This window comes from Hordeum vulgare, chromosome 6H, assembly GCF_904849725.1.
Source record: "Hordeum vulgare subsp. vulgare chromosome 6H, MorexV3_pseudomolecules_assembly, whole genome shotgun sequence".
Classification (NCBI taxonomy): domain Eukaryota; kingdom Viridiplantae; phylum Streptophyta; class Magnoliopsida; order Poales; family Poaceae; genus Hordeum; species Hordeum vulgare.
Window position 1 is genome coordinate 531,053,070 of NC_058523.1, and position 11,504 is coordinate 531,064,573.

The 11,504-nt window shown below is 40.2% G+C and overlaps 1 protein-coding gene across 1 annotated transcript; it reads right to left on the reverse strand.

The window, feature by feature from the left end:
• Positions 1–5,763: 5,763 nt before the first annotated feature.
• LOC123403715 (ethylene-responsive transcription factor 1-like) lies at positions 5,764–11,221 on the reverse strand. Its single transcript, XM_045097628.1, has 3 exons — positions 10,758–11,221; positions 6,058–6,854; positions 5,764–5,981 (listed from the first exon to the last, which is right to left on the reverse strand). Exons 1-3 carry the CDS (start codon positions 10,900–10,902, stop codon positions 5,976–5,978), a joined length of 948 nt encoding a protein of 315 aa, XP_044953563.1. The 5' UTR covers positions 10,903–11,221; the 3' UTR covers positions 5,764–5,975.
• Positions 11,222–11,504: the final 283 nt, after the last annotated feature.

The following is an 11,504-nucleotide window of genomic DNA, read 5'->3' on the forward strand; positions in this document are numbered from 1 at the left end:
TCCAAGAGAGAGAATAAGCCATCTAGTAACTAGCTATGGACCCGTAGGTCTATGGTGAACTACTCACGCATCATCGGAGAGGTCATGGTGTTGATGAAGAAGCCCTCCATGTCCGAATCCCCCTCCGGCAGGGCACCCGAACGTGCCCAGATGGGATCTTGCGGAGACAGAAGCTTGCGGCGGCGGAAAAGTACTTTCGATGATCTCTTGATTTTTTGGGAATTTTAGGGAATATATAGGCGTAACCCCTAGGGAAGAGGGTGCTCTGGGGGCCCACAAGCCTGTGGGCTGTGGCCTCCTCCCTAGCCGCGGGGTGGGTGCTTGTGGGGCCCCTGAGGCTCCCCTGCCTTGGCTCTCAAGCTTCCCGATATTCTTCCGTTACGTAAAAAAATCTTTTTGGGGATTTTCTTCCGTTTGGACTCTGTTTCAAAATCTCCTCTGAAAGGGGCCCAAAACATGGAAAAAACAGGAACTGGCACTTGGCACTGAGTTAATAAGTTAGTCCCAGAAAATATATAAAAGGCATGCAAAACATCCAAAGTTTGACAAGATAATAGCATGAAACAATCAAAAATTATAGATACGTTGGAGACGTATCAAGCATCCCAAAGCTTAACTCCTGCTCGTCCTCGAGTAGGGAAGTGATAAAGAATGAATTTTTGATGTGGAATGCTACCTAGCATAGTTGTCCTTTGCAACTTCTTTCACGTGATATGAATGTTCAAATCCGTAAGATTCGAAACAATAGTTTACTATTGACATGAAAACAATAATACTTCAAGCAAACTAGCAAGGTAATCATGAACTTTCAAAATAACAAGGCCAATGAAAGTTATCCCTACAAAATCATATAGTCTGGCTATGCTCCATCATCCTCACACAACTTATGTAAATCATGCACAACCCCGGAATTGGCCAAGTAATTGTTTTCACACTCTTACTTTCTCAAACTTTTTATAACTATAACGCAATACATGAGCGTGAGCCATGGATATAGAACTATAGGTGGAATAGAGTGTGGTGGTGGTTGTGAGACAAAAAAGGAGGAGATGGTCACATTGACTCGGCGTATCAAAGGGCTATGGAGATGCCCATTAATAGATATCAATGTGAATGAGTAGGGATTGCCATACAAGAGATGCACTAGAGCTATAAGTATGTGAAAGCTCAAAAGGAAAACTAGTGGGTGTGCATCCAACTTGCTTGCTCACGAAGACCTAGGGCAATTTTAAGGAAGCCCATCATTGGAATATACAAGCCAAGTTATATGGTGAGGGTCATGTTCTGGTAAATTTCAATGTAAAATGTAGTTACTTCACACACTTAAAATATTACCAGAAACAAAGATTCAATGGTGAGCTCACATGGATTGTTAGATGGGGCTCAAATTTCGGGGAGAGCTATTTTTTGGGCATATATAAGATGAGGCAAAAATTCAACTCATTAGGTTAATCGTGGATAGTACTTCCTTCACAAATCTTCTAGCTGAACAGAAACTTTGGAAATTTGCCGAGAAAGATTTACTTGGCAAATGGAGATGATTATTTTCGTGAGGCAATGATATGGATAGGAAAGAGTGCCCAAATGTTTTGTGGGAAATTATGAAAATATAAATAGCACTTGCTTCACAAAGTGCTATTCTGAACAGAATAGGAAAATGAATATTGATGAATTAGTTTTGAACTAGGGAAGAAATGGTTTTGACATATTTGAGGAGTATATGATCCAAAGAGTTTATGAGAATTTTTGGAGAATTTTGGGAATGAGAGAATAGTAGGTTGCTTCACAAACTAGGGCAGAAATTGACACATAGGCAAAACTAATGATGTGGCGCCTAGTCATAGCTATGACCATCTATATTGGTCGTAATTAGCTAGAAATTAGGCAGCAGACGAGTGCTATCTTCTTTACGACCATTTCCCATAAGAAAATTACGACCTTTTTTGACCAAATTGGTTGTTATGGTTTGGGGTTGGAGCCTACCGAACAGCTTACGACCAATTGATTTCAAATGGTCGTAGATTTACGACCATTTCTCGCAGGGTCACTGCTAGAAGGTAACTAGTTGACATATTTCTTGTAGTGATATCCCGAATGGATTCCTTATCCACGGGATGTGGTGAGGTGAGCCGAATGATCTTTTCGCTCGTCCCCCGCGGGATCCCGATCATTCGGGAAATCAATGAGGATGACCTCATCGTCCTAACCTCAATTTGAATAAGGACCTGTCCCTACTCGCCGATTGAGCATGCGGAGTTCATAGCTCTCGTTCACCCAACTCATGGAATCTATCTTCCCAAAAGATGGTCCATCATTGCGGACTGTGGTCATACCCATATGACTGGATAGTTGGAATTCTTCACTCCTGAATCCGTGTCGATTTGCGAAGAGTCCAAATGACACGACCCCGAGCCGCGGCCCAATAATCTCCAGGGACATCAAAGAAGTCATTCATTCGGTTTGCACACCCTCAACCGATTCGGGGGCTACTGACGAAGTTGTACATTAGGGGTAGGCCTACAGACCTGCTTCCCTAGACCCACCTAGAATCCCTTATGGACATCAGTGTCCTTAATGTCACCGGTGTAGACTCGACCTCACTCGGTTCAGTAACCATCACTCGTGCCAGTCAGATAAAACCTGTCACTCGGACTACAGCGAGGAGAAGGCGTCAAAGAGGCTACAACAGCTAAGGACTTAACTCGTCACATGAAGCGCAATGAAGACTCACGTTACCAGTAATGTTGGGAGTTAAAGTTGTTGTTTATAGTAACTTCTCTATTTATTAGCATTAACACACCTTGTAATGAAGCTCGATCGGTCGTGGCGCACACTATGTAAGCCACTCTCGGGCTCCAGCTCAAGGGTTCAGCATTTTGTAATCTTTTACACCCCATAAGAAAACATCAGGTCTCAGGGCTCAAGACATAGGGCTGTTACCACTTCCGAGTGGGGCCTGAACTCGTACATCCGAGTGAATCCACTGCGCCTAGTTAGACTTCGCCCCTTCGTTCGTACCCCTAGGTACTATTGTCATGGTCATTCCCATGGCAATCTTCACTTAAACATCATCATTCTTTTAGTGTTCTTTGTAATGAAATCTTCAATAATATCCTCATAATCAATCTTCTCGAATAGATCACTCTGGAGTGCTATTGTGGCCAAATCAGTGAGTCTTTGTTGTGTCATGGTAGTGTGCATATATGACTTCAATAGCTTCAATTTAGAAAAACTCCGTTCTGCTGAAGCAACAGTCACAGGGATAGTCAACACAACTCTATATGCAATACTTGCATTGGAAAAACAATCATGCCGCTTTATAAACATTAGAATTTTGACTAGCCCAATATTTTCCTTTGGCATGAAATTTTGAAGAAACATCAACTCCGCATAAAGTTCATTGGCATCAATTTCAGACTTCCCATCCTTTTTAAGAGCAACCTCAAGATTGTCACAAGAAGTTTTTAAGCTATTCTTATCCAATGACTCCAATGTTTTGAAGGTAAACAAGAAACCAAATATTTTCTTGTAACCCTGGTATTGGTCAAATCTGCTTCTAAGTGAGAGAATTGCTTGATCAACAATACATAAAAATAGTACACTGTGAATGATTCCTGTGCAGACTGTGTGGTAACATGAATTTGTGTCATTTGTGTTCTCATCAAAATGTCTCTTTCTTTTAATTTAACGTCTTTTACGAAATGTTGTAGCAAAATCGATCTCAAGTGCAATTCCTTTGGTTATCTCCAATGCTTCCAAAAACCCATTTTCCATGTATCTCTTGAAGAAAGAAAGCAATCCTTGCACTTTCTCAATAGCAACAACAATAAGCATGTCATTTGCTTGCAAGTGTTTTCTTACTAAATTAATGGCATACAATACCTCATACTAAATGACTATCGCAACTATAAATTCATACTCTCCAAGTTCATTATTTGCCAAACCTTTAGCCTCACTATTTGTTTTTGTATCATTATCATTCTCAGATACCTGAAATGAAAATAAATAAAATATGTTATAGTTAGAGAAAACTAAAGAATTACATCATAACAATATGAAAATATTGGGTACCTGAAGTAGGACCTCCCGAATGTCTGCACATTAAAGTCGAATAAATTTGACACTTTCAACACGATTCTCCCAACGTGTAGCTCACACTGACTTGGGAGTTAATCATGTTATGCTATTTTTCAGAATCTGCCATTTCTTAGTAGAATTAGCAGAAGTCATATATATGCGTTGGATAATTCCAAAGAAGTCTTTAGCTTTACCGTAGGTCTTAGCCATATTACAAAGTGTCAACATAACGTTATGACAACCACAAGCACAATAGAATGCTCTAGGATTTACATTCAAAAGTCTCCTTTGGACACCCTGATGGGTTCCTTTCTTATTTGACCCGTTATCATAACCTTGTCCTCTCATCTCATCAATATCAAGATCAAGAAGCTTTAGTTCATTCTCTAGCACTTCAAAAAGTCCTTGCCCAGTCATATCATTTACATCTAAAAATCATAGAAAGGATTCTTTTAGTCCGTTCCGAAGTTCTTCCACACACATCGCCGCACTTCCCTCCGCCGCCATTGATTTTCGCCTCCCGCCGTTGAGCTGGGTACGGAGTGCGGGGAAATGGGGGCGATGCTCAACTCGTAATAGGGGGCAAACAGTTTTTTCGGCTGCCCCACACTTCATCTACCGACCAGCATTTACTGAACCCTCAACAGCGGCGTCTTCACATCAGAAGACACGCTACATGTCTGATTAGGGGGTTAAGTTCTCATCACGGACCCGAGCCACGGCTCGGTTCATCAACGTAACGTGTGTTTCAAAAAATCAAGCCCGCGACCTGGCATACATCATTGTTCATTCCCGTATTCTACAAGCAACATCATTTTTCCTCCCGACCGTATATGCTACCATGGACCCGCTAGCGCAGATCCCTAGAGATGGACCAACAATCAGGATAACATGTTCATATGCCACCCAACTGAGTAATGCCGCTCTTGTTTGATTAACTATTACCTTCTTACTTTTTACGTAAAAAAAGGAGGTAAGAAAGACCATTTTAAAATTGCTCGGAACTAGAACTAGAAGTAGATGTGTGAGAGAAGAATGCGACAACCCATTCGTGTGACCTTATCACATTTAGTTCTTCTCATCGATGTAGTTCTGACACAAACATTTGGTGCGCCTAATTCATGATTTGATGGATTTCTTCCATTTTAGTGCATTCTTGATTTATTTCTATAACCTTCACCAACATTCAACGGATTTTACTATCTCTTGATGTGAGAAGACATGTGAACCACATATACGCATTACTGGAATTTCCACATACGCTGAGTGTTTGGTCATTCACCCACGGCCAAACACGGTCACTCGGCAAACAGACATACGCCGAGAGTGCAGTTCCAGTAGTGACGTTTCAGTTGATTTATTTCTATAACCTTCAAAAAATTGGAGGTCTCATGTCACTATCATCTTAGGTCCTTGATTTGATTTGATGTCCGCATAAGTATCCAGAACTAGGAAAAAGGCAATCAAGTGCACAGATTAAAACAAACACACCAATTGAAGCAAACGTGACACAAAATTCAATATAAGTCGAGTAATAAAAATATATATAAGCTACTCGGCTTAGATAAACATGGTAGCTTATAAGCTACTTTTATCCCAAAAAGAAATAAACAACCAGAACAAAACAAAAAAAATGTGAAGAAGTGCACAGATTAAAGCAAACTGGACATAGATTCATGATGTTCACATTCAGAAATTGTAGGGATGACATAAAAGTTGACAAAATACAAGACAACTGTTCATCAAACTCATAAAAAGGGCGGCCACACAGCGACAATCAACTAGGGAGCGGGTCGATTACAATACAGGCTCCTGATGCACCTTTTTTGCATCTAAGCATGAACATAAGCATATGCTAGCTAGAGGAGAAAATAGGTGCTTCCAAATCTTCCATAGTCTTATTCCTGAAACACAGAACAAACAGTTTAGAGTAATGAAAATATTATCACCCGGATTGAACATTCATATTGGAAGGCTTACCCTTTTTCCTGATATAGAGGGTTTGGTTCCTTCAGAAATATTGCCAACGGCATCCTGAGGCACATCAAAATTCAGTAGGCTATCAATCATCTCATCCACGCTATTATCCATAAGATATCTCATCCAAGGTTCAAATTTGGCAGCATTATTCTCCATAACATGAGGCACCATTAAGTTGTTGGTGTCATTCTTGACATGCAGAGATCCGTCTCCTTCGGCAATGGTAGAAATGCGTGTAGTGGATGCTATGTGTGGAGCCTTGGTGTGGTAATCCCAGCCTTGGTGTGGATGATATGTGCGGTCAGAGTACATATTTGTAACAGGAGCTTCAACAGTGGCAACGGAGCTCATTGCATGAGGAAATGACACATGGTCACGTTGAACAACTGGATGCTTTGATGCGAAGCTACCAGATGGGTAGACGAAAGAATTTCGGTTGGCGAGGTTGTTGTCTGCGGGTACGAAACTATGTTCCTGTGATGCTCTTGGCTTGGGTACTTTAGTAGCAGCACGGGGAGCACGAGAGTTCTGAGCAAATGTTCCGTCCTCTGGAAAGTTAAGCTTGGCCTTCTTGCTACGGATCCTGCGTGCTGCAACATCATAAGCTCTTGCAGCTTCTTCAGCACTGTTGAAAGTACCAAGCCAAACACGGACACCCTTGATAGGATCTCTAATTTCTGCAGCCCACTTACCCCAGGGGCGTTGCCGTATACCCCTGTAATGGGTCTTTCTCTTCCTTTTTGCTGATCTTTGTGCAGGACCATCAAAACCAGCAGTAGGCATGGTGCTTAAGTCATCTGCGATGGAAGATCAATGGAAGATCAATGTCAATGCCAAGAGAGACGAACACACACAATCTTGTCTCACAAAAGTTAATCAATTTCATCATAGACCTGAATTAGTATGTATACTATCACAATCATTATGAACATTGCACCATCGCAGGACGTTTGGGTGAAAGCATCCGTCAACCTCAAAACAAATAAAATAAGGTACATCACAACTTAGGGTTCCCATGAACAAACCACATGATATAGACCTTTGCCATCATACTGTAATTATTAATCTATGAATCCCATTATTGACTACCCAAAAAAATATATATTCCATTATCAACTATGCAGAAACAATGATTATTTTCTAGTAGGACTCAAAAATTACCAGAACATCCTTCAAAGGGAGCACTGAACCAAGTATAGAAAATCTCCATGCAAATCTACAACCATCTAAAACAAGGCAACAATCCAAAAAGCCGAGACCTCCATAAATAACTGAGAAATTCGTCCCTTTTCTATGGATTTTTAACCCCTCTTGACTACAAACACTAAACATATGAATCACCATCAAAGCTCACAAAAAACATAAATCTTAAGATCGAGAAGCTAGCAACCAAAATCGATTCTCTGAAGCAACAATGCCTAAACCAGCCTTCCAGCCTAATCCTTGTAGGAAAACATGGTTCAGAAACGAAAAAGGACTAGCCCTTAACCCATTTCACTTCATAACATCCAATCCACTCCAACCCAAAATCTCTAAAGAAACAGGTGTCAGGGCATCCAACCAATTGTTTTCATCCAACCCGGTGCCGCATACATGATATATCCGTGGGTGCATTAAAGCCTTTGAATTTGTGCAAATGAGATGCTAAGCTGGGGATGATCTTTGGGAGTTCAGGCGTTTGCCTTGCCAGTAAGAAACCACCATGTACCCCATGCCACAACCTCTCTCCTCTTTGTTTGCTTTGGAGGAAGGAGTTTATTAAAATAATTTAGAAATCAGTTAGATTTCTCTTAATTGTTATTTGGCGGAAGTTTTGCATCTCTGACAAGCTATTTGGCAGAAGAGTTGCAGCTCTCAATGGTTATTAATTTGGAAGTGGATTAGGTTGCGGCTCTCATAAACTAGACATCATTGTATATGATGGAACACCATTGCTATTTGATGTAAGGTCATTACTATTTTTTTAAGTTAATAGAGGCAAATATTTGAGGTATAGGGTTGAATGGCCGGTTTCCGTATCTGGGTCCTCGCACGTGTCCGTACATATTCACGGATGTTTAGTGTGTCCAATTTGGAGGACAAGATTGGAGATGCCCTAATACCCGTAAATAAAGCATTCCAATACGAACCCCACAAAATTTCTTTTCCTATCCAAGGAATCTGAGCCAATCACACAATATCTTAGCTTCTAGACTGGTCAACCACAAAAGGTTATAAAAGGAGCAGATTAAAATCTAGTGAAGCAATGTGTGCCGATAGACGGGAACTCCGTGCTCTCGGGTACCCGCGCACCTTATATGCGCCAAAAAAAATAGTAATCCAATTTTTTTTTAAATTCCAAATCTTTTTTGGAATCAAACATGGTCAAGTATTGTACTCGTATAAAAATTTCGACAATAAATGATTCCTACTGACTTCAGGGCAAAAAAGACAAGTTGATGACGACAATATAGCGTGAATAGTACTTGTATATAGCTTTTTTGTCGAATCTTTGACCCACGATGCAACGAGAGTCATTCTCTGATGGATCTTTCTATACAACTACAATACTTGTTGATGTTTGATACCAAAAAAGATTAGGAATTTTCTAAACCTTTTTTGAATTACTAAAGAATCATATAGGCTGCGCGGGTATCCAGGTTCTCCCTTGTATGTACTTGTGTGCCGATATCTTTCGAGAGGAATGTCTTGGCAGAGAACGGGTCGACCTTGACAACCTCATCATTTTCATCCTCCTTAGGCACCCTTCCACAACCGAGATCCAAGTCAGAGTACCCGGAGTCGGTGTCGAAGTCCTCAAAGTCTGCCTTAAAGCGCTCCTCGTCATCGTCGAAGCAGAGCTCGACCTGAAGCCCGCCAATCCCTGTGAAGCATCAACTACCACCACCACAACACCACCTCCATCACTCTCCGCAGCATCGTGGGCGGCTTAAGGTTCATGAGGATTGTACTATGCACTTGTGATGTTTAACCAATATCTTCTCATGGTGCTTGTCCGTACCATGTGGACGTTTAACTAATATCTTCTCATAAATGATTGTATGTAATTTTAAGATCCTTGCAAATAACTCATAATTATTTGTTTCATTTATTACCTCAAGATTGTACTACACACCTATAGTACAACTGTACTACTACTATCTGGAATCCTCATCCGTTTTTATTAGACGGATCGTGCAACACAACAATTAACATAAAGTATTCGCATAAATGATGATGCGTAATGCTAAAAAGATCTTCGCATAAATGATTGTGTATAATGCGAAGATCTTGGCAAATGACTCCTAGCTACACCATATATTATCTCAAGATTATAGTACACACCTCTAATATGAGTGTACTACTACGGTCCTACTCAGCCCTCCCGAGTTTATTGGACGGACTCATCCAACCAAACATTTAATTAACCAATATCTTTTCATAAATGGTTGTATGTAATTTTAAGATCCTTGCAAATAAGCGTATAGCTAGTTATTTCATTTATTATCTCAAGATTGTAGTACACATCTATATTATGAATTTACTACTACTTGCATACTCCTTCAGTCTAGGTTTATTGGACAGGTTCATCCAACCAATATCTTCTCATAAATGACTATGTATAACTTTAGGATTTTTGTAAATCACCTATAGCTACTCACTCCAATGTAATCAAAGAAATTAAAAGTTAGTCCATTGAGTTACTTGCATGTACTTCAAGTGTAATAACTAGCCTTATCATATGGTAGTTAAATAAATTGTAAGTTAGCATTGCAAATTTCTCATCGCATACTTGATCTAACCATGTATATGGAAATCTAACATTTTCTAAACTAACATGACATCGTTGCTCTATGGGCATATATATTGCTTAATATCAACCAAGATTTCTTTATAAAAAAACTTCGTAACGCTATGATCCTAGTAAATCACACATATCTACTTATCACATTGAGATACTGTCATGTATGTGCAATCATGAGATTTATTATACATTTAGTTTATGAATTCTAAATGTGTATTGCAACTTGTTTATAATACACTCATGATTTACCATGTATATAGACATTATTAACTATTTTTGTAGATTAACATGGCAACTTTGCTTCACGACTTTGCGTCTTACTTAACACCGAAAAATAATAATTTGAGGGTGGTTTTGTTTCTTGTGGAGGATAAGACTGGCCGATGCATGAACGAAGCAACAACTCTGGGTCCAAATATATAATTTGCATAGAAAATATACTCATGAGTTTTTTATACTCAAATATCATAAAAATTGTGCAAACCGTAAATAGAAAATTTTGTAAATATCCAAGATTTCACGATACACATGCCTTATAAACATTTATCCTACCTAACAACGCAACCGGAAATGTAACTTGGGAGCTGCCTTTGTAGGCCCGTTGATGCATAAATTACGCTGTTACCTAGGGATCAATATGTAAATTTTGTTGGCACTCAATTTATAGAGAGAAAAGGAATGTAAATCGCATAAAATTAAAAAACATACGAGCGTAAACCAGACAAAACCAGGAAACATAAGTGTAAACCAAGTAAAAATATAAAATGTCTATTGCAGCTACGCTTATACACGACTTTAAACTTTTGTCCTACCTAAAAAATAGAAATTGTGGTAGTATAGTATGTTCTACAGCAAACAAGAATTAAAAGGCCTAATACACTGAAAAAAAGTAGTTATGGCGACATGGGACCAATACCTTTGGAGAGGGACCTACTGATGGAGACAAACGGCTTGATCTCGAAAACGTCGTCGTTGTAATCCTCCTCAACCACCCCATCATGCCCGAGCTCCAAGTCGGAGTCCGTGGAGTTGACCTGAAACTCCTCCCATTCGTTCTCCATCTCGAGCCCGATCCCAAACTTGATGAGCCTCAGGAAGTGTAGTTCGTCACGGCTTCTCTTCTTCTCAAGCCACGACACTACCTCTGCTACAACTAGTGTCTTGATGTTCTCCACGACCACACCTCTACATATGACCGCTAGTGCCTCATCATAGTCATTGGGAAAAAGGAACCTCGCCGGAATTGGTAACTTGGCAAAGTTTTTAGTGAAGCGGGGGAGCGGGTGTGTAGTTGGAAGATGGGGTCGAGGACAGTTCCTATATATGCGGTGGCCACAAGACAATGTCACCCTTCCGAGGGGGTGCGTGGTGCGGCCCACACATCTGTGAGAGGCCGTAGAGTGGGTGAAAGGCGTGATGTAGGTTCCAGAAGCGGTCATTTCCATTAGGGGGAATCTTTCGCATTGGCCCCTTGACAGAAGTGGTATTTCAGTAATGCCCCTAGTAAATGAATGGGTGGAGAACTGAATTTTTATCTTTAGTAGCACACCATTTATTTAATCAAGATTGTATGACACACCTCCCTTGTGATTTTTTTGGACGAAGTACTAACTAGCATTTTCCGTCTCTATCTTGATGTAAACCAAGATAGTGCAAACTAGAC